This window comes from Oreochromis niloticus, linkage group LG3 (assembly GCF_001858045.2).
Source record: "Oreochromis niloticus isolate F11D_XX linkage group LG3, O_niloticus_UMD_NMBU, whole genome shotgun sequence".
Lineage (NCBI taxonomy): Eukaryota > Metazoa > Chordata > Actinopteri > Cichliformes > Cichlidae > Oreochromis > Oreochromis niloticus.
In genome coordinates, this window is record NC_031967.2 from 36,636,518 (window position 1) to 36,661,119 (window position 24,602).

Consider the following 24,602-nt stretch of genomic DNA (forward strand, 5'->3'; position numbering starts at 1 on the left):
TCCCTCCTGTGCTGAATCGTAGTGTAAGCAAATCACTCAGGACTCACTAACCCCCTCCCTCCTGTGCTGAATCATAGAGCGCGCGAATCACTCATGACTCGCTCACCCCCTCCCTCCTGTGTTGAATCATAGAGCGAGCGAATCACTCATGACTCGCTCACCCCCTCCCTCCTGTGCTGAATCATAGAGCGAACGAATCACTCACTCACTCACTCACCCCCTCCCTCCTGGCTCGCAGCTACTTCTTCTTCTTCTTCGTTGGCAACCAATGTTAAGGCGCACTACCGCCCCCTGGCTCACAGCTCAGTGGACATTTAGATGAGAAAATATATATTTGACACATGTAAGGAAAATACTAATAAAATAAAAATAAACAAAAGAAATGTTCCCTTTAGAAATTCTTTTGCTCTTTTTTGCTATATAAAATAGTTGTTTTCTTTTTAAGAATCACTGATCTTAGCAGTAGGATTTACATTAAAAGAGAAACAAATTAAGTTTGAGTGAAAATGTACATTTTTTGCACTCTCTGGTCAACTGACTCAGTGACTCAAATGACTCAAAAAACCCGATTCACTTTGGTGAGTGACTCATTAAAACTCGATTCAGTAAAAAGAATCAAATTTACCATCACTACTTTGAAACACTTGGGCTGCTCTGTCTGCCATGGTTTCAAACTGGTCATGTGACTGCATGGCCACATCTCATTGGTAAAAACGTTACCGGAAACTCCACTGGCGGAATGTTATCGTATGGGTTAAACTTTTTTTTTTTTTTTTTTTTTTTTTTTTTTTAAAGTAACGAGTCGAATTTTGCAAATGTAGCGGAGTAAAAGTACCATTTCTTCTTCATAAATGTACTCAAGTACAAGTAAAAGGTATCGTGCAAAAAAGGTACTTTAAAAGTAAATTTTTTTTCAAAAACGTACTCAAGTAAATGTAACTTGTTACTACCCACCTCTGTCAACATCGCAGTAGAGCGGTATAGTCAAAATCTCTATCGTTGGCCAAATTTATATCGTTTCTATCGTATATCGTTTCTATCGCCCACCCCTAATGTGTGTCTCTGTATACGTGACTTCCTGCCGGTCATAAAAGTAATCTCCCTTTCAGACCAAAGTTATCCAGTTACAAATACTGAGACCCCCACCCATGTATCTTTGTCTTACTTTCACAGTTCAAAGTGGGGGAGGGCCTCCTAGAAATCTACTCCTAAATTCATGACACACTCAGGCCTTTATTGCATCCAGGGCAGTGTCACTGTCTCTACAATAATTCTACATCCTATCTAACACATTCCTAAACTCTAAAATAAGCTACACATATCTTCACTAGCCACCCTTTGTTTTGATTACTGCCTTGCACACTCTTGGCATCCCTTGATGAGCTTCACGAGGTAGTCACCTGAAATGGTTTTCCAACAGTCTTGAGCACTTGCTAGCCCTTTTGGTCCATATGATCCCAAACTATCTGGATTGGGTTTAGGTCAGGTTACTGTGGAGTCCAGGCTGTCTGGCATAGCTCTCCATCATTCTCCTTGGTCAAATTAGCCCTTACACAGCCTGGAGGTGTGTTTGGGGTCATTGTCCTGTTGCAAAATAAATGATGGTGCAACTAAACACAAACCAGATGGGGCGGCATGTTGCTGCGGGATGCTGTAGTAGCCATGCTGGTTTAGCGTGCATTCAATTTTGAATAAATCCCCAACAATGTCACAAGCAAAGCACCATCACACCTCCTCCATGTTTCACAGTGTGAACCGTTCACCTTTTCTGCTTCGCCCAAAGACACAGTGGGTGGAACCAAACATCTCAAATTTTGACTCATCAGACCAGATTTTCACTGGTCTAATGTCCATTCCTTGTGTTTCTTGGCCCAAACAAATGTCTTCTGATTGTTGCTTTTCCTTAGTAGTGGTTTCTAAGCAGCTATTTGACCATAAAGGGCTGATTCACAAAGTCTCCTCTCAGCAGGTGATATAGAGATATGTCTGCTACTGGAACTCTGTGTGGCATTTCTCTAGGCTTTAACCAGAGGTGCTGTGATTTCTGAGGCTGGTGACTCAGATAAATTTATCGTCAGCAGCAGAGGTGACTCTTGGTCTTCCTTTCCTGGGGCGGTCATCATGTGAGCCACTTGTTTGTTTGTTTGTTTGTTTGTTTGTTAGCGATTGATGTTTTTTGCGACTGCACTTGGCGACTACATCATGAAGCTCATTGAGAGAAGGCCAAGGGATTGCAGCGCTGTCAACAAAGGAAAGGGTGGCTACTTTTAGATGTCTAAAATATAAGATATATTTAGAATTATTTATCTTTTTTCTTTGCTAAATAATTCACATATATCTTTTCATATGTTTAATGTCTTCTGTTTGTGTCTACAATGTGTCTCTATATACTTTTTTTTTAACCTTTTAACGATGTTAAACTGAAACTGAATTAAGGTTTTAAGGATGTGTCATAATGTGTACACTTTGTAGGTTTTGTTGTTCTATAACTACATGTCACTGTTTTGATTCTTTGTCATTATAGGCAAAAGAAGGGAAAGCATCAAACAAAACAATAACCAACCAGTTCCAGAAGAACAAGTTGTGAACCGGATGGAAAAGACTTTTACCACTATGAAGCAGCCCAGAAGACGCCAGAGCATTGACAGTGGAGACAAAAGCTTCACATGCGATCAGTGTGGAAAGTCTTTCACTTCCAAAGGTAACTTAAAAAGACATCAGGGCATCCACACTGGATTTAAACCATTCAGCTGTGATCAGTGTGGAAAGACCTTTACTCAGAATGGTCACTTAAAACAACATCAGGTCATCCACACTGGATTTAAACCATTCAGCTGTGATCAGTGTGGAAAGACTTTCACCGGGAGTAGCGGTTTAAAACAACATCAGCTCATCCACACTGGATTTGATCCATTCAGCTGTGATCAGTGTGGAATGGCTTTTACTCAGAGTAGGAACTTAAAAAGACATCAGCTCATCCACACTGGATTTGATCGATTCAGCTGTGATCAGTGTGGAATATCTTTTACTCAGAATGCCAACTTAAAAAGACATCAGCTCATCCACACTGGATTTAAACCATTCAGCTGTGATGAGTGTGGAATGGCTTTTACTCAGAGTAGGAACTTAAAAAGACATCAGCTCATCCACACTGGATTTAAACCATTCAGCTGTGATCAGTGTGGAAAGACTTTCACCAGGAGTAGTGGTTTAAAACAACATCAGCTCATCCACACTGGATTTAAACCATTCAGCTGTGATCAGTGTGGAAAGACTTTCACCTGGAGAAGCGGTTTAAAACAACATCAGCTTATCCACACTGGATTTAAACCATTCAGCTGTGATCAGTGTGGAATGGCTTTTACTCAGAGTGGCAGCTTAAAAAAACATCAGCTCATCCACACTGGATTTAAACCATTCAGCTGTGATCAATGTGGAATGGCTTTTACACAGAGTGGCAGCTTAAAACAACATCAGCTCATCCACACTGGATTTAAACCATTCAGCTGTGATCAGTGTGGAAAGACTTTCACTGGGAGTAGCGGTTTAAAACAACATCAGCTCATCCACACTGGATTTAAACCATTCAGCTGTGATCAGTGTGGAAAGGCTTTCACTTCCAAACGTAACTTAAAAGGACATCAGCTCATCCACACTGGATTTAAACCATTCAGCGGGGGTCAGTGTGGAATGGCATTTGCACTCCAGATAGATTAAAAAATCATCAACTAATCCACCCAGTTATCCATCCATCTTCTTCCGCTTTATCCGGGGCTAGATCGCGGGGGCAGCAGCCTAAGCAGAGAAGCCCAGACCTTCCTCTTCCCAGCTAACTCCTCTAGCTTTTCCGGGGGAACACCATGGTGTTCCCAGGCCACCCGAGAGATATAATCTCCCCAGCGTGTTCTGAGTCTGCCTCGGGGCCTCCTCCCAGTGGGACATGCCCGGAGCACCTCACTCAGGAGGCATCCTTGTCAGATGCCTGAATCACCTCAACTGGCTCCTTTCGATGTGGAGGAGCAGCGGCTCTGCGACTCTGAGCCCCTCCCGAATGGCTGAAGGAGTAACAGATGGGTTGAAGGTGGGGATGGGATTACATTTATTCTGAGCCCCTTCTTGTTTTCATTAGCGATGGACAGACTGACATACGAGGTCAGTTAAGAGTCTCTGTTGAATATCTTGTTTGCAGATGACATTGTAATCTATAGTAGGAATAGGAATCAGGTATAAGAGAACCTGGAGAGGTGGAGGTATGCTCTGGAGAGAAGAGGAATGAAGGGAAGGGAAATAACATGCCTATCTTAAGCTGGCAGCCAGCATGTAGAAAGACTTTCTCTGAATTGTTGATATTAGTTTCTTACATTTTCTGATTTTTAATCAAGTAGTCTTTTCAGAAACTCCTGATTGTTGTTTCATAAATGTAATGGCCATTTACTAGAAACCGAAATTAAACCCATGATTAAGAGTGTTAAGGAATAAACAGATATTCTTAGTGCTTATTTTCTGATTATATTGGTTTTTGTACTTTGTAGTAAGGTCTGTGAGGAAAACTAGGTCAGAGGGTGACTGGTCGCCTTGGCAACAGAGACTTGAGCAAGGAGAAGTTAAAAAACAGGAAGCTAGGGTAGAGCTGCATAGGCATATTAATAAAACACAGGAAACCAGACAGAAAAGCGGAACTAGTAACACAGAAGGAGTTGTTTATATCGAAACTATGTGTGTCTGACGTATAGCAGAGCTATAAACAGAATTTAATAAGAGGCCACGATGCACCAAAGGTTAGAAATCTATGCACGCATCACAAAAGAAACTGTTCATTGAAGATCGAATTGAGGAAAAGTTTGTCACGTTAAAGTCACGCAAATGTTGAATTTATCTGTTCTGTGCAAACATCTATGTAATCTTGCAGACCAAGCATTATTGTCATCATGTGATCACAAAGAGAATCAGAGCATCTGAACAGATTGCCTTCTAGGTCAATCTGAAAGACCTGTTGCTGTTTATTCAGCTGTTCATCATGAGATAATTAGTGAAGTCAATGCAGCGCTGTTTCTCTAAGGTAGCTATTTGAAATGTGTTGAAATGTGTTTTTTTTGGGATGTGAGTGTAAACTAGGTCGCAGGCTGACAGGAAACTGCATGCTTTTGCAAAGATCCAAACTTAGAGTGTGTGACGTGCTGCGGAAATATATATATAACCATGTTGGCTGCTGCTGCTTTCAGACCTGAGCGTGTGTGTTCGTGTGTTCAGGTTTCCGTTCCCGGGAATGTAAAATAAAGATCATTTTTTGAGCTTTGACCACCCTGGGTCCAGTCTTTTTTTGCCGCCAAAAGAATTCAAAGAACCAAATTTAATAGTTTTAAATGATTTCTGTTGTCTTAAAACTTGATGTGGGTCTGTTTTGTTGCATGATGAGAAAAAGAAACCTGTCTTTTTTATGTTGCATCAAAAATGTTTTTTATTGTATTTCATCAGTTTGTCATTTTGACCAAAGGTATGTGTAAAATTAAATGTATTCTATAATTATTAAGATATATAAAACTTATAATGAATATATTTCTTGTTTTCTGTGAACTTATTTACACATTATTTAAAAGTTATGTTGCTATAATCATTTTTTGTATTTTCTCTGTAAGAAACCGACTTGCTACCCCTTTATTCCAGTGTACCTACTGTTAAGTATTTGTGCATAAATATAATTAAAATGCCAAGAGAATAATTGAAATTTCATATAATTTACCATACAGCTCACAAACAATCCACTGCATCTAATAACAACTGACAGTCTTAAATACTTTCAGCTGTCACAGATTAAAGCATTATTCTATTAACAGGTGATTTCTCAAATCCTAACCTTCCACTACATTATATAATACATCAACTTCAATAAAAATATATATAAATACATTTTCATATTAATAAATATTTTACACTTTATCCTTAAACCCATACCCCTTATTGTAAAAACATCAAAAAAAACCCAAGCAGAAAAGATTTCCCATTCTCCTTTAACCCATGGCCTCTCCTGGAACCTTTAAATGTGTCTGGACCCCCAGGAAAACATTTGCCCAAACACCCTGGAGTGAACACGGGAAAGAAGGGTGAGTAATAACATCTTACGGTCACTTCTTTGCACCACCTTTATTTCTAGACTTTCACACACACTAGCATTAGTTATCCTTACTGGTAAACCTTATTTGCTCTCAATCACAAACTGTCTTCTTCACAGACAACCACCACATTTATTGATGAGGAGCAGGATCTAGAACAAAGGCTACCAACTGATTTTAAAATACACAATAAATACTCAATGAAAAATTCAACTTGTGTGCAAATGTTCTTCCTGTGCTAGGCTTAAAGTGCGATGCTGAATAAAGTGCTAGATAAGGTGCTTTTAATAAAGTGAAAGGTGCTCCTAAAGTGCTATAGAAACTAGGGCTGCACGATTTTGCATAAAATGAGAATCACGATTTTTTTTGCTTAGAATTGAGATCACGATTCTCTCACGATTTTCTTTTCCAGTATAAATATTTATTGCACTTATTAACTGCACATCAACTTCGTAACAGTTGAGACTGAACATAAAAACAATAAATGTCTCACATTTTGTCGTTGCCGCAAAATGTTGTACTGCTTGTAATTCCGTCTCCACCATTGCTCGACACTGCGTGTATAGAGCAGGTAGTGCAACATTTGAAAAATAGTTGCGGGACGGCACTGTGTAGCGTTTGTCTAGGGTGTTGATCATTTTCCTAAATCCCTCGTTTCACAGTGTTGATGGGAGCCATATCTTTAGCCAGGTGATAAGTGATAGCCTCCGTAATTTCTTTGTGCCTGCGGGAGTTCGACGGCTATGGGGAAACGCTGTATACGGTTCCCGTTATTGATGTTTGGGTGGTTGACCAGGAGGATTTTCTCCTGTCACTTTCTTGGCCTTTACAGCTTCGTCATCTCTCACGTGCTCTCCGTTGTTTTATCCCTGCCAATTTTAGCAACCAGCTGGCTTCTGTATCACGTGGTATAAGGCTCCGCCCTTGTCATTTGTTGCGCAGGAAGAGTGAGCGCTTGTTTTCATGCAGATTATGTCCCGGATCAAAATGCAGTACAATCCTCGTCTTTTTTTTTTTTTCTTTTTTGAAAAAAAAAAAAATCGTTGTCATTTGGAAATGAGATCGCACATAAGTATGAATTGAGATCGCGATTTTCTAACGATTAATTGTGCAGCCCTAATAGAAACTATAATATAAGTGGTAGTAAGGGAGTCCTCTCCATTACACGCAGTAAAGCCCACTATTAGAGTACATCGTCTGGACCATTTCTCACCACAAATGCACCACAGTGGCTTCACCACATTTTGTACAAGACGATATACCATTATTGAGCCAGTGGTTAGCATTCTGCCTGTGTTCGGTGTGTTCACTTTTGCCTTCCATATCCTGTTAGTCTGTATTACTTACAGCGGCATTCCCTCCTATTGTTATCATGTGTGTATTTAAGTCCTGTGTCCTCCTCTGCTCATTCTTGTGTAACGTCCGTTAGCGCCGTTTCCCTGCGCTCCACCTTTGTACTTCCAGTTCTAGTGTTTTATTGTTGTTGGGTTTTTTTTTTAGTATTGTTGTATTTTGTTTGAGTACTTTTTTTCCTACAGCAATAAAGGTGGCTCTTTGAGTTTATTACCCTGTCTGTGACTCCTGTGTCCTGCCTCCCACTTAGTACCATCATGACTGTGTGGTTTTTTTCCCATATTTCGGTGGGAGTTTAAGGTAGTTAGCTTAGTAAAAACCGTACAATGACAATACTAACTCAAGACAACTGTATTCTCTAAATAAACATTATGGATATATAAAGCAGAAGTGATGGAAGCTCCGAACATCCACATGAATCACACGAGTCTTTAAGGAGCTTGCATGCATGTGTGCGCAGGCACTACTGGTAATGCTTGAGCAGCCTGGAAACAGTGGCCATGTTGAGCTTCAGTGTGGGTTGCTGCTAGCTAAAGCTATCATAAGATATAAGAACTGAGTTCAAAAGATAACTGTACTGTAGGTTCTTTTAACGAGAGAAGACAAATGTGCTCCCATTATACTTTTTCCCAATTTATTATCAAAACGGTTAGAATTTCAAATTAGTTTTACATGGTGCCATGGACTTCCTTTTATTGGCTGAGGGACAATAGGCTGTCACAAACAGGCAGTAAACACTTTTTTATTATGTGTGATAAAGAGTCTACTAAGGTGAAAAATTTATTTCTTCTTCTATAATTTTCCAAGCATCTCCTTATTTGGAGATGATCCTTTTGCAAGCAACGCTGCCATTACCGTGACAAATGCGTCTTGTGCTCCAGTCTAGCCTGTAGATTTAAAGACAGGGGAAGAGTGCATTAAATAAGAGCAGATTTATGGCTGAGGCCACATTGCTGTGAGGGTGTCCTCTCAATGTTTGTTTGCCAGTGAATCCAAGTAAATCCAAGACTATACAACTGTACACTGTTTAGAATAAAAGACAAAATAGAAATATGTGACGCTAATTATGAGATATAAGCCTTAAAGGTAAAAAATAAATCCCAGCAATACCCTCAACATATCCACATCCCCACAGTTGTTAGACTATGAGCTGGGGATACAGAAATCTGTGTTTGAAATCCTCGGAGATGCTGGTAAAGCAGATAGGGTCCCACAGAAAGGCCAAATATCTCCGCAATCATTCTCCATGGTGCAGATCTGCCAGGAGGTGTCACCACACTGGAGTTCCCTTCACCATCAAGCAGCAACCACAGGAGCTACAAGTGTATTGTCCTTACTGCTCCAACTCTGAGCACTATGTGACGCAGTGAGACAACTTTTGTCAACATGTGATATTGGATCATGGATTTTCCAGATATCTGACACCCTGTGAAGATATATGAATGGCTCTGATAGCATTCAGTCAGTTTCAGCTTGTGGTCCTGATTTTCTACTATTGTCCACATCTCATTACCCCAATGGAGCCAGTGCATGTGGTGCCACCAATTGGACCAGCTACGAGTGGCAGGACCACCCTTTTGGTACTACCTGTCGCACATGTTGTGCGACCTTCGCGTTACAAATATGTGTGAATGTTGTAAAAGCACTGTGACTGAAAAAGAGAAGCGCAAATTTAGGGAAATAACCACATATTGCGTGGAGCGCCGTTTCCCCGTGAATTTTTCTGTCTTTTCTTTGAGAAAAGCGAAGAGTTATAAACTCCTCTCTATAAACACTGAGCTTAACAGTGAAGTTATGGTCCTGCAGATACCTATAAACACTTTGTCACTGATGTAAGAAGACCAAAAAGAGCTGAAATAATAAGTAAAACCAAATATTTTAATTGAGTAATTTGATTTATTCTGACCTGGAAAATTATTTTCTGCCTGCTTTTTTTGTCACTAACATTTTTTCCCTTCCAGGTGACTGTTGGTGTAATTTGGCAATGTATAGATAAAACTGAATTGAAACCTCTGCTGTACAGCTCACTGCTGGTCTCCTCTCGGCATTTTCTTATATAAATATTTTTGATTTTGAACCTCAGAATTTAGCAGCACAACACTTTAATTCTTTTTTCCATCAAACATTTCATTCAGCCACTGCTCTCCCCAGGTGTGCTCGATTAGATCAAAATGCAGAGTCTTCTGTCCTGAAGAGTAAAAGTGGCTCTTTGTGAGTTCATAATTTTTTTTCTCAAAGAGCAATGTTTCAAAAAAAAAAACAAACAAAAAAAAAACAACACACCCTCACGTGAAGCTTGTGGCAAGAGAAGAGGACCGTACCAAAGAGCACTGCTAGGACAAAGTGATGCGAGCCAGTAAAGCAGTTGCAGAGATCAGTTTTCTCTGGAGAGTCCGCAAAATTGCTTTGTGTGATTTCAAAAGCTTTTAACATCAGCTGTGTTACTCATTGTCTGAAGAAAGGCCTACCTCTCCATCTAATTACTCTATTGACAGTTGACAGTACATTTTTAATTGATAAATGTTAAATAGTTTTAAATGTTATGCAGTGTTTGGTTTGGAGTGAGTGGGGAGCTGAGCAAAGAAATGAAATCAGTAACTAAAAAAAGGTCAATGTGAGATGGCAGAAACAGTACGAAGAAGAAAGAACTGACCGGTGGGTTTATAAGATTCAAAGAAAGGAAGGATGAAATAAACATCTGAAAGGTTTAACAATACATTCTTTAAATTGGGGAAACATGGTACATGAAAATAAGACATGTTTTCAATAGGAGACAGTAGAACATGTTTTATTGTTCTGTTCCAGTTGGTGGCGGTAATGCACCAGAAACGTTGGTTGCCAACCGCCATCAAACAAGAAGAAGAAGAAGGAGCAGCTCCCGGCGCGTGTAAAGAGCAGAAAGTTGGCTTAAGGAATAAAGAGTATAACTACAGTCATCATACTTGTTGTCTTCCAAAGGGAACTTTAGGTTTTATTTTCAAGCCGGCTACGGCAAAGATCGTGTGGCTGTGCTGAGCTTCCTTTCTGCTTCTCCTCTGGTCTCCGGCAGATCGCGTTTCTGTTTCTGATGAGTGATTGGAAAGATAAACGCTCTCGTGGCTCACACAGCTTGTTTTCTCTGCAAGGTAGCCAGTAACATACTGGGAGGTCAGATAGCCCACTGTCTCTACTAATCCTAGTCCAACTACAAAGCCCACGTGTCTCCTTCTGCTGCTGGTGGGTCTTTAGGTCGGGTTATTCTGAGAGGGGATCCAGAGTGAGTACATTATAACTACATTGGTTGCCTAACTCTATAACTGTCTGCAGGGCTTCTCCCTCTTAGCTTTTTTTTTTTTTTTTCGTTTTTTCCTTGTGTTTAACATCTCGGTTTTTCTACCTGGAGCTTCCAGTAGTTCAGGACTTAAATGTTTAATCATTTGAGTTCAGCTATTTGTTTTACTTCTTATTAAGGTGGTGTACTGAAAATTACGATTTTATGAGGTGGATAAAATACAACATAATCCACAATTAATATCAGAATCACCGACCAGTAATACGCCTTGATGCGTGTTCAGTCATCCAGGTAAGTAAATCCCCCAAAGTTGATTCTGTTGATTCTGTTCTGACAGGTTTCGTCACCTTGGATGAGTGACGAAAGTTTCACCCACTGAAAACGTGCAGAATAAACTTTCAGGTACCAACCAGTAATGTGTCTTTAACTTGGCACCATTCTAGTGGCAGCCTGTTGTAGCAGCTCCCTGTCTTCGTAATGTTCTTTAGTTTCTTTTTCTTTTTCTTTCTGTTTAATCTTACTATTTGTTTTAATTATTTTGCTTTCAATAATTTTGCTTTTTATTTATATATCTCTCTATTTGTTTTGATATTGATCCATCATAACTGTTTCTAGGCTCATTTTATATGAGTTACAACTCAATTTCACTCTGGGATTAATAGAGTTTCTCTGAATCTGATTCTAATGTTGGTACTGAGTGTATGAGGAAGAATAATTCTATACAATACAATGCTCTTCGGTAGTGCCGTACAATAAATCACTGAATAGAAAAATAAAGATCTGTTTGATGACACAGGCGACTGACGGGAGGAGGAGAGTCTGATGGAGGAGCAGCTCAGCCACTGCAGTGAGAAACATCGGTTCTTCATAAAAGGTGACAAAAATAAAATCACCACCGTTATTCTACAGACATTAAGCTGTTGTTATTATGAGTATTGTTAGTAATAATAACATTTATTCTGCACACACTGGCATTTTGCCAGTTTATACCAAATGTGGGACAAATCATTGCTGAAGAAAAAAAAATGTAAAGCAACTAGTATTTTCTTTTGTCTTTTTGTGTTTGTCTTTTATCTTTCTTTTTGTCACTGAAATACTTCAAAAACATTGCTTCTGTTTAAAAAATATATATTTGTGGTACATACCCACACTGAATGGAAAAATGAATATCTATTTGATGTCACTTCAGGGCTCGCAAAATTTCAAAATCCCTGGTAGCCCTTCGGGGAGGCACTCTTCAGTTTGTGGTAGCCCAAAATAAATTTAAGTAGCCTGAATAAAAAAGAGAGCAATTTTTTGATTGATGTTTTGTTTCCTGTTGTTTCCGTTACAATATTATACATTACAGTATAATATTGTAACGGAAACAAAACATTAATCAAAAAATTGTTGAAACGCAAATTACAACATTGTATAAAAATTACAATCATCAACTCAAATATTTGGTTCTAATTGAACAGAAATTTCTATCAACTTGTAAGAACTGTGTAGAACATGAATCAGTCTGTGTCAGGTCCTGAATTTGAAATTTCCACTGAAGTCACGGGTAAGAGATAAGTGGAACCAAGATCTAGGACATTTTTTTAGAAGTTTGCAAAGACTGCTAAATTTTGCCAATGGTAGTTCACTCTTTGCAACATATACGCTGTTCTAAACAGATTTTTCAGGTTTATTTTTAGTATGTTCTTTGCAATTGGTGTTTGTTCTGGGAAAGATATTGCAGACTGAGGAATAATGCATTTCTTGCATTTCTCATGGGTTCTAATGGGGGTCTTTCTTAAAATTACTGGTCCCAGTAACAAAGGCGCTTGTCGACTCAGAAATCGAGGGAAAACCAACAACACACCCGGCAGAACATTATGTTATTTACAGGGATGCACATAAGTGGTCCGCAGGTGCGCATTTGCTGTCAAAATAAAAGATGTGCACCAGATAAGAAGTTGCAACGCGCGTTTGCGTACATATAAAAGGCACTGTTTTTGTCCGCTAGAGTGGGATTTTCACGGCATATTCTGCACCACATCTCTGTGCGTTCATCATTTGTTTGAAGCCAGCTCACCTCCTGCAACCACTTTTCCGAGAATACACGCTTCTTTTGCGGTTCGGACTCCTTCTGACATTTCTTTGGAGGTGGAGGAACACCAAAGTAATTGCTTCTTAGACATCTTTAAGAGTTCTAAACAAATGTCTGTCCTCCTCCAGAAAATCTGGAGGCGCGTGTTGCAACTTCTTATCTGGTGCGCGTTTTTTATTTTGACAGCGAATGCACACCTGCGGACCACTTATGTGCACCCCTGGTTATTTAGCTTGTCATATTCCAGCCACAGAAATTCTTTTGTCCATGAAACCATAAAGCTGCACTTTCTTTTTCCCTCATAGTCTGATTTGTCATAACTTTTCCGTTTTGTGGTAGGCTTTTCTTTGGCTGTCCCTTCTTCACCCTGACTTGTCTTATTTGGCTCTGCAGAACTAAAATATATATCCTGCTGCTTTTACACACGCACTCACATAACGGTCAGCGATTCTCTCCGCAATCAACCTCTCACATGTTTAAGCTTGCTGTGGGAGATTTCACTTGTCAGGTTTGAATAGTAAGCTAATGAGCAGTGTTGGTCAAGTTACTTGAAAAAAGTAATCAGTTACTAATTACTGATTACTTCCCTCAAAAAGTAATCCTGTTACTTTACTGATTACTTATTTTCAAAAGTAATTAATTACTTAGTTACTTTTTAAAAACACAATTTACAACCTAAATAGGTGATAAAGCGATAGATCTTTCAGCCCAATTCTACTTTTTCTGCATAATCCATCATACAAAATGTAATCAAATGGAAACGTCTCTTTTTAAAACTTCAAACTACTACTCATACAAAACTTAAAACTTCAAATCTTTTAACTTTATGCATCAAGCAAAAACTTAATTATATGCAACATTCTCTGACTGGAAGAAATTTGTTTAACATTTAAACCTATTTTCTGCACATTCCAGCACATAAAATAAAATATTTTTTTGTGTTTACACTCACTCTTTCAAATAGATGAAAGTAAAACACAGCAGAAAATAAATAAAATCAAAGACTCAGCGGTCCTGTTGCCCTATTTTCACCTGTAAAGCAGGAGTGGGGTAGGCGGAGGTTTGCCCTGGTGCAGGTGTGCCGCGGCGGTCAGTGGAAGAATCCGCGAGTTTCTCTGTGAGTTTCACATTACGTCGTATCGCACTCGGTGCTTGCTTGGAAGTTTAGGGGTTTTTTTCGCTGTAAAAAGAAGTTTTCTTCCCACGCACAACGGACACTAATGTTTTTGTCACTTTTTATGGAATCAAACTCAAAGTAAGGTCAGTACTTCTACGCTTTAAATGCTGCACGCTCATACTCTCTCCCGCACTGATATATTATCCATTGTTGATCTGCACACAGCTGTTGTCACGAACGTCGCACTCGCTTACGTCACTGTCATGAGACATTCTCGCAAAAAATCACGGTTTTAGTAACGCAGTAACGCAGCGTTCCTACGGGAAAGTAACGGTAATCTAATTACCGTTTTTGCAATAGTAATCCCTTACATTACTCGTTACTTGAAAAAAGTAATCAGATTACAGTAACGCGTTACAGCCCATCTCTGCTAATGAGTGATAAGACGATGCCAGAGGAATTGGTGCGCAATTAATCGTCACTCACCAATCAGTACTGTCGCTCTCTATACACAGTTAGCGCGATCGCAAAGTGAAAGCAAAAAACAAGCGCAAATTCAAACGCGATTTCAATATGTCACATATTGACAGTGGTTCCCCGATGCCAATGACACAATTACCCAGCTACATTTCCGAAAGAATGCAAAACCAATGACATATATTTTTCCTTTCTATGATAGCCCGACGGGCAGGGCTGAGATAGATTTTGGTAGCCTGACTGGAAAATTCGCTAGCCCCGGGACGTCGGGCTAGCGATTTTGCGAGCCCTGCACTTTGAGTCTAAAATATAAGACATAATATATTTTACAGTTATTCATTATTGTGTTCTTTGCCACATAATTCCTTATATCTCGCTTTATATATTTGACATATATAGCTATAAAGTAGAAATTAGTAAAATAAATAAAGCCAAACCATTAAAAGAGAGGGTGTGTCCAACCTTTGAGTGGAAGCATACCCTACCGGTCAAAAGTGGTGGAACACCCTAATTTTTCCATTTTTTTCAATTGAAAATTATGTAGCTTAGTGTTTCATTTCACTCTGAAATGAAACCACAGTATAAATAAGGAGTTGGAGTTAAACAAAGAAATCATGGAATCAGTTTATAGGTCTGGCAGATAAAACAGCTGAACACACCTGTTTTATTCTTTATATTCTTCAGAAAGTTCTTTCCATATATGCTGCATAAGTTCTGCGTGATGAACCAAAGATTTCAAATTTTGATTCATTATACCTTCCAGTCTTCCGTAGTCCAATGGCAGTGTTTCATGGCTCAGGGAAACCTCTTATACGGATCTTATTCTTATTCTGATGTCTCAGCATTGGCTTTCTTGCTGCAACTCATCCTATCAAACCTCAAGTCTTCTCTTCACTGTTGAAACTGACACTTGATTACTATGACCACTATTTAGCTGTGCTTGAAGCTTTTGTCCTGTGACTCAGCTATCACACAACCTGTCAAATCTCAGAAACCTGTCCTGGTATTCAGTTGTGGCTTTGGGTCTGCCAGACCTCTTCCTGTCAGAGTTGTCCCAGTTTCTGAGTGCTTTTGAATGGTGAAGGAAACTGTATTCATTGACCCCTTGACTTTCTTTGCAATTTTTCTCTTCTAGAGTTAACTGCCTTGTTCCTCACAATTTTTGTGGCAAAACATCACTTTCTGCAGTACAATAATGTTCAACTGATGCTCTTCAGGATATGGTACCACAGTGTGTTCCAACACTGCTTTTGTGCAGACAGAGCAGTTTGTAAGTAATTCAGAAAAGTTGGAACACCTGTAGCAGTTAGTTGCACCAGGTTTCAAGGCTTGATGAACTTCCATTGCTGCAGAACAGCTTTAAATTGTTATCTAGGGGTGGTTTAAAAAAATAAATTTCTCTGATTGAAATGTATTGTAGTTTGAATAACACAATAATGATTAAAGAGCAGGCAAACAGATTCCGTCAAAAGATTTAAATATAACGCGTCGACCTGCCGTCTGGTGCTGAAAGCCGACATCTCACAGATTCTGAAACTACAGGTTGTATCACTGTCTGACTAAATTCACTGAACCAGCAGCAAAAGCGCATCAAAACTATGCTTCATGTTTGATAAATGTTGTCATGAATTCCCTCTTGCATTTGCTGTCTTGCTTCCACCACTAATCACACTTGCTGCACAGCTCTCTCAGTGTAGTTCAAGACTAGTTTACCATTATAAAAAAATCTGTTTTTTGCATTATTTGCTTGCCTATCATGCATCAGTCTACCGATGTGTACAGTTTTGCTGCCCAGTGTTTTTGTTTGTTTGTTTTTTTAAAGTGCCCTCTGACAAGAAAGCTTAATTTCTGCTCATTTCTACTGAAGAAATTTAAACTTTTATAAACGATGGCAAATTGCAAAAAGCTTAGCATGTCTCTAATAAAACCTCTTCAACGTTGCTCTACTTCAGTTCAGCAGCATCAGGTAATGTTCAGATGTTGATTCGTGGTTTTCTTCCTTTTGTTATTTACTGGAGAATATTTTCAGGGGGTTATCTGCTATAAAAGCCAAGACTTTTTTTTTTACAGAGACCTAAATATAGCACAGGGGGTAAAACGTCGCACCAAAAAAAGGGATGACCAAAATATTGCACAGAACAAGGAAAGACTAAGATATTGCACATAGGATGGCAGCAACATAGTCAATGAACAGCAGCAAGAGAGTTATTGTATGGAAGAAGTGTGTTCGCGTTCTTAGTTTGCTTTAAAAGTTCTGACAGTCCACGTGAAGGTGTTTTTTAGTCTATTGGTTTTGCAACTGATGGAGCACCTGATGGATCTCGCCTCTGTCAGTGCGCCCCAGGGTGGCTGTGGCTACAATGTAGCTTGCCATCACCAGTGTGTGAATGTGTGCGTGAATGGGTGAATGACTGGATAATGTAAAGCGCTTTGGGGTCCTTAGGGACTAGTAAGGCGCTATATAAATACAGGCCATTTACCATTTACCATATAAGATAACAGACCACAAAATAACAATATATACAAGTGATGAATGGTAAATGAATTCAGTCCTAGCCACTTTGTCACACACTGCTAGAATAATAGACAGGTTTTTTAATGGGGCTTGCACACAAACGCAAAGCAGACGTTGATGCATTGCCAAATATGCTTCCAAACCAACTTCCTTCCAAGCCAAAGACTAGAAAATAACGACTAACTACTCCTGAAATGTTGGAGGTTTTAGCTCTTCATACAGTAAAGTTACAGGAGAATAAAAATAATTATCAGGCAAAATGTCCTTTGTTTGTTAAAATAATCCCTACCGGTACCTTGTGAGAACAATAAATATATAATTTTCTGTTGTAACTCTCAAACTGAATGGTAATGTAATGCCACTCATTTTTTGCTTTATCACAAAACTCAAACATCCCTACTTCCACGTCTAATCGTCTGTAATGGAGGCAGAGTAAACTGGATCCGCAGTCCGTACCCAGCGAATGCTCACAATGCAGGGGGCACAAATTTGTGCTACCTTGGCACAGCACTGATCCTGTGACAATTTGTTACCCCGGTGCAAATCATGGACAAACAGTAAGATAAAATAATTATTGTGGGTGATTTTAACATTCATGTAGATGCTAAAAATGACAGCCTGTACATGTAAATGGAGAGTCCTCTTCACACTTCAATAAGGCAGCATCATTAGAAGACATAGCATAAATTTTCACTGCTATGCAGATGACACGCAGCTCTATCTATCCATGAAGCCAGGTAACACACACCAATTAGTTAAGCTGCAGGAATGTCTTAAAGACATAAAGACCTGGATGGCCGCTAACTTTCTGCTTCTTAATTCAGATAAAACTGAGGTTATTGTACTCAGCCCTGAAAATCTTAGAAATATGGTATGTAACCAGATTCTTACTCTGGATGGCATTACCTTGGCCTCCAGTAATGCTGTGAGGAACCTTGGAGTCATTTTTGACCAGGACATGTCCTTCAACGCACATATTAAACAAATATGTAAGACTGCTTTCTGCCATTTGCGCAACATCTCTAAAGTTAGAAATATCCTGTCGCTTAGTGACGCTGAAAAACTAGTTCATGCATTTATTACTTCCAGGCTAGACTACTGTAATTCATTATTACCAGGATGTCCTAAAAACCCGCTGAAAAGCCTTCAGCTAATCCAAAATGCTGCAGCAAGAGTACTGACAGGGACTAGAAAGAGAGAGCATATTTCTCCTGTTTTGGCTTCTCTTCATTGGCTTCCTGTTAAATCCAGAATTGAATTCAAAATTCTGCTCCTCACATACAAGGTCTTAAATAATCAGGCCCCATCTTATCTTAATGACCTTGTAGTACCATATCACCCTATTAGAGAAGTTCGCTCTTGCACTGCAGGCCTACTTGTTGTTCCTAGAGTATTTAAAAGTAGAATGGGAGGGAGAGCCTTCAGTTTTCAGGCCCCTCTTCTGTGGAACCAGCTTCCAGTTTGGATTCGGAAGACAGACACTACCTCTACTTTCAAGATTAGGCTTAAAACTTTCTTTTAGCTAAAGCATATAGTTAGGGCTGGACCAGGTGACCCTGAATCCTCCCTTAGTTATGCTGCAATAGACGTAGGCTGCCGGGGATTCCCATGATGCATTGAGTTTTTCCTTTCCAGTCGCCTTTCTCAGTCAGTATGTGTTAATCGACCTCTCTGCATTGAATCATATCTGTTATTAACCTCTGTCTCTCTTCCACAGCATGTCTTTCATCCTGTTTTCCTTCTCTCACCCCAATCGGTCGCAGCAGATGGCCCCGCCCCTCCCTGAGCCTGGTTCTGCCGGAGGTTTCTTCCTGTTAAAAGGGAGTTTTTCCTTCCCACTGTCGCCAAAGTGTTTGCTCATAGGGGGTCATATGATTGTTGGGTTTTTCTCTGTACCTATGAAGCGCCTTGAGGCGACTTTTGTTGTGATTTGGCGCTATATAAGTAAAATTGAATTGAATTGAATTGAATTGAATTGAAAGTATCCCACAGTTGTTTGTGTTTTTAAACCCATTTTGCACAGAGACATTTTTGAAAAATGTATTGATAGCAGTGAATATTCTTACACAGTAAAAAAAACAAAAAAAAAAAAACAAGGGAAAAAACCAACTATATTCTTTTTTCTCTGTAGGTTTTGTTGTTCCATAACTGCATGTCACTATTTTGGTTCTTTGTCATCATAGGCAAAAGAAGGAAAAGCAAGCCAAAACCTCGGCACACTGATGACCTAAAAATAACCCACCCAAGTACAGATAAACCAGTTGTGATCCCTGTGGAAAAGACTTTTACCACTATGAAGCAAGCCAGAAGACACCAGCGCACCGATAGTGGGGACAGAAGCTTTAGATGTGATTGTTGTGGAAAGTCTTTTACTCATAATAGCAGCTTAAAAAGACATCAGCTCATCCACACTGGATTTAAACCATTCAGCTGCGATCGGTGTGGAACGTCTTTTACTCAGCAAAGTCATTTAAAAGATCATCAGCTCATCCATGCTGAAGTTAAACCCTTTAGCTGTGATCGTTGTGGAAAGTCTTTTTCTCAGCATCACAGTTTAAAAAAACATCAGCTCATCCACACTGGATTTAAACCATTCAGCTGTGAACAGTGTGGAATGGCTTTTACTCAGGATGGAAGCTTAAAAAAACATCAGCTTATCCACGCTGGTGTTAAACCATTCAGCTGTAATCAGTGTGGAAAGTGTTTTACTCACAAAAGGAACTTTAAAGAACATCAGTTTATCCATGCTGGAGTTAAACCATTCAACTGTGATCAGTGTGGAAAGTCTTTTACTCGCAAAAGTCACTTAAAAGGACATCAGCTCATCCATGCTGGAGTAAAACCTTTCAGCTGTGATCAGTGTGGAAACTCTTTTACTCACAAAAGTCACTTAAAAGAACATCAGCTCATCCATGCTGGAGTAAAACCTTTCAGCTGTGATCAGTGTGGAAACTCTTTTACTCACAAAAGTCACTTGAAACAACATCAGCTCATCCATGCTGGAATTAAACCATTCAGCTGTGATCAGTGTGGAAAGGCTTTTACTCGCAACAGTCACTTAAAACAACATCAGCTCATCCATGCTGGAGTTAAAGCATTCACCTGTGATCAGTGTGGAAAGTCTTTTACTCATAGAAGTCACTTAAAAGATCATCAGCTAATCCATGCTGGAGTTAAACCATTCAGCTGTGATCAGTGTGGAAAGTCTTTTACTCATATTAGTAATTTAAGAAAACATCAACTCATCCACACTGGAGTTAAATCATTTGTCTGTGGCCAGTGTGGAAAGTCTTTTACTCATATTAGTAATTTAAGAAAACATCAACTCATCCACACTGGAGTCAAATAATTTTTTTGTGATCACTGTGGTGGCTTTTACTTATATAGACACATTTAAAAAGCACCAGATCATTCACACTGGAATTAAACCATTTGTGGTCAGTGTGGAAAGTCTTTTGCTAGTTTAATCATCTAAAAAAATTAAAGATATCAACCATCTTAAAATTAAAACACTGAAACCTGAGTGGGGTGGAAAGTCTTATATCCATAATGCAAACTTGTTCAACTGACAAAGTGTCCCTCTGTAACAAAACTGGCAGACCATTGTGACAGTACTCTGACAGAGTTCTTTTGGCCACAGTGAGAAACACAGCTGATCTGAACAAATCTTCTGTATGCCTGGTCAAACTTAAAAACTTGATCAGGCTTGACAGAATTCAGCTTTAATCTCCTGTTCAATGCTACTGTGAGAAAGTTCGTTATATCAGTTATGACCTTCTACATGCTCTCTGGTGAAAGCAAGTGTGGATAAACTTTGACAGCATTGAGCAAGCTAAGAATTAGAAAGACTTAGGACCAGGTAAAATGAGCAAGTAAATGGAAAGAGATTTACAGATGTGATGTTTGCTTTGAGGGTTTGATGGAGACTGTCAGATCTTCACTATGTCTTTGTGGATCTGGTGGTGCAGGACATGAAGACAGAATGGTGAAATGTGTGGTAGCAGTAACAGATTGATTGGAGGTGGGGGTGGGATTACATCAATTCTGAGCCCCTTCTTGCTTCCAGTTGTGATGGACAGGCTGACATGCAAGACAAGTTAACAGTCTTTTTGGATTATCATGTTTGCAGATGACATTGTTATCAATAACCCACTGATCAAAGACCACTGATCAAGGTTTTGGTCAGTGGTTGTTGATCAATGGTCATGAGAATTTGCATAATTAAGATTAAGGAACTGACCTCCCAGCCCGTTGCTCCTTCAGTGGGCTGGTTTCAGTCATTATGCAAATGTACTGTTTATATTAAGATTGGGGAAAACTGCAGTTACGTAGCTGAGACTGAAGAAGTCACTTGGATGAGTGACGAAACGTTTCTCCCACAAAACACTACATCCAGATGAACAGAATCAACTTTTGGAGATTTACTTTCCTGGATGATTGAGAATGCATCAAGAAAAAATATATAATTGTATTATGTAATTGTAATAATATAGCTTAATAATGATTACAGGACATCAGACTACTTGTTCATGTTGCTTAATAATGTAGAATTATCATTCTATAGAAATAAAAAACTTGAAATTGTGCGCTATTTGAGCATGTTGCCTGCCTGCAGCACTAAAGGACTCTGCGAGAGACGCCTGTCTCGCCCTAGCGGCACCTGTCCCTCTCCTCCTCTTCAGTTCGCCTCAACATAAGCTCATCATATTCCGTGATATGATTGACTCTGAGGTGTTTGACGAGGTTAGAGGTGTTGCCACAACACCTCACTCTCTTGCCACATGTATCACAAACCGCGTCTTGGCTGTTCGTGGAGATAAAATATGTCCACACATGACTCTGTTTACGCTCAGCCATTGTTGTGAGTGCGCACGCCAGGGGTTGCGACACATTTATACAGCCGTATTTCGCATATGACTGTGAAAGGCGTAATAGGAAGTAGTTCCTTCCAATTTAGATCCGAATGATACCCAAAGTACTAAAATATCGATATTTTAATATCAGAATCGATTCTAGAACATAAATTACTGGTATCGGAAGAAGAGATATTTCAATATTGATATGCACACCGCTAGAAATGACATGCCTATCTTAAGCTGGCAGCCAGCATGTAGAAAGATTTTCTCTGAATTGTTGATATTAACCTTTTACATGTTCAGATTTTTAATCAAACTGTTCAATAAAAACCAGCAGAGTCTTTTCGGAAGCTTGTGATTGTTGTTTTCATAAATGTTTATTCATTTTTAATGTCTATTTATTAGAAACCTAAATTAAATTAATGATTAAGAGGCCACTGATGCACCAAGGACTAGAAATCTATGCATGTATAACAAAACTGTTCAGTGAAGATCGAATTGAAGAAACGTTTGTCTTATGTTGAAATCATGCAAAAACTATTGACTTTATCTGTTCTGTGGAAACATCTATGTGATCTTGCAGACCAAACATTATTACCATGTGATCACAAAGAGAAGCAGAGTGTCTAAACAGATTACCTTCTGGGTCGATCTGAAAGACCTGTTGCTACTTATCTGGCTGTTCATCATGAGATAATTAGTGAAGTCAATGCAGCGCTGTTTCTCTAAGGTACCTATTTAAAATGTGTTTTGAATTATTTCTGTTGTCTTAAAACATGATGTGGGTCTGTTTTGCTGCATGACGAGAAAAAGAACCCTGCCATTTTTATGTTGCATCAAAAATGTTTTTATTGTATTTCATCAGTTTGTGTCATTTTAACTGGGCTATATGTGTAAAATTAAATGTATCCTATAATTATTAAGATATATAACAGTTACAATGTATATTTTTTTGTGAACTTAAACATTACTTAAATGTGTAAGGTGATCGTGGCTCAAGAGTTGGCAGTTCGTCTTGTAATCGGAAGGTTGCCGGTTCGAGCCCCGGCTCGGACAGTCTCGGTCGTTGTGTCCTTGGGCAAGACACTTCACCTACCGCCTACTGGTGTTGGCCAGAGGGGCCGATGGCGCGATATGGCAGCCTCGCCTCTGTCAGTCTGCCCCAGGGCAGCTGTGGCTACAACTGTAGCTTGCTTTCACCAGTGTATGAATGTGAGAGTGATTGAATAGTGGTATTGTAAAGCGCTTTGAGGGGTCCCGAAAAGCGCTATATAAATGCAATCTATTATTAAAAGTTATGTCAGTATAATCATTTTTCATTTTCTCTGTAAAAGTAAAATGCAATTTCAAATGGTATAGTTGAAATTTCATATAATTACAGTGGAACTGCAGCATTTATCACAGGACCACACTTACAATCCAAATCTCCCTGTAACTGTGTTGTCATGTGCCATGTGCAGTGTAACAGGATGGCCTTTTGAGGCTGGATTTACAGTGAGGTAGACCAAGACAAGTATAGTTGAACACGGGGTATTTATTTACCTACCATACAACTCAGAAACAATTCACTGCATCTAATGACAGCTGGCAGTCTTAAACACAGCTGTCACAGGCTGATCCATTATTCTATTAACAGGTGAGTTCTCAAATCCTAACCTTCCACCACATTATACAGGGTGGGCCATTTATATGGATACACCGTAATAATATGGGAATGGTTGGTGATATTAAAGTCCTGTTTGTGGCACATTAGTATATGTGAGGGGGAAAACTCCTCAAGATGGGTGGTGACCATGGTGGCCATTTAGAAGTTGGCCATCTTGGATACAACTTTTGTTTTTTCAATAGGAGGAGCCATGTGACACATCAAACTTATTGATAATGTCACAAGAAAAACAATGGTGTGCTTGGTTCCAACGTAACTTTATTCTTTCATGAGTTGTTTACAAGTTTCTCTTTGTTCACAGCCATTGACATGTCGAGGAGGTTAACTGGTGAACGCAGTAACCGCGTCATTGCAGCAGATTTCAATGCAAGACACCCTACGAGACCACCCATCTCCCATGCTACAGTTAGCAAACTGCTTGCTAAGTTTCGTGAAACTGGTTCAGTGTTGGATTTGCCAAAATGTGGATGCAAGAAAACTCACTAATGAAGAAACATCAGTGGCTGTCCTAGCTTCATTCAGCAAGAGCCCACAGCGTAGCACTCGCCGCATGTCATATATACATATATGTATATATATATATGTATATATATATATGTATATGTATATATATGTATATGTATATATATATATGTATATGTATATATATATGTATATATATATATGTATATGTATATATATATATGTATATGTATATATATATATGTATATGTATATGTATATATATATGTATATGTATATATATATGTATATGTATATGTATATATATATATGTATATGTATATATATGTATATGTATATATATATATGTATGTATATGTATATATATGTATGTATATGTATATGTATATATATGTATATGTATATATATATATGTATATATATTATAGCTGTCGAAATTAACGCGTTAATTGCGATAATTAAATTTTGGAATTAATTACGTTAGAATATTTAACTATTTAGCGCAGGGGTGCTCAATCCCAGTCCTCGAGAGCTACTATCCTGCAGCTTTTAGATGTATCCCTACTCCAACACAGCTGAATCAAATGGTTTGATTACCTCTTTAGCATGCCATCAAGTTTGGCAAAGGCCTGATAACAAGCCATTCATTTGATTCAGGTGTGTCGGAACAAGGATGCGTCTAAAAGCTGCAGGACGGTAGC

The 24,602-nt window shown here is 39.0% G+C and overlaps 2 protein-coding genes across 11 annotated transcripts in view; both read left to right on the top strand.

Moving 5' to 3' along the window:
* Positions 1-22,616, top strand: part of LOC102083182 (zinc finger protein 708) — a 40,394-nt gene extending 17,778 nt beyond the window's left edge. For 5 of the 10 annotated variants that reach the window (XM_019351367.2, XM_019351369.2, XM_019351368.2 and 2 more), the window contains one exon: positions 2,525-5,301. In XM_019351367.2, the coding sequence (XP_019206912.1) occupies positions 2,525-3,717 (1,193 nt within the window). In that variant the 3' untranslated portion in view covers positions 3,718-5,301. The other 5 variants (XM_025900703.1, XM_019351370.2, XM_013265413.3 and 2 more) reach the window with 4 other exon arrangements.
* A 1,939-nt stretch (positions 22,617-24,555) lies between these two features.
* LOC109196861 (zinc finger BED domain-containing protein 1-like) overlaps positions 24,556-24,602 on the top strand; it is a 2,399-nt gene continuing 2,352 nt past the window's right edge. Inside the window, exon 1 of the mRNA XM_019351363.2 lies at positions 24,556-24,602. This exon is cut by the window's right edge and continues 1,168 nt beyond it. The gene's annotated coding sequence lies outside the window, so the exon portion shown is untranslated.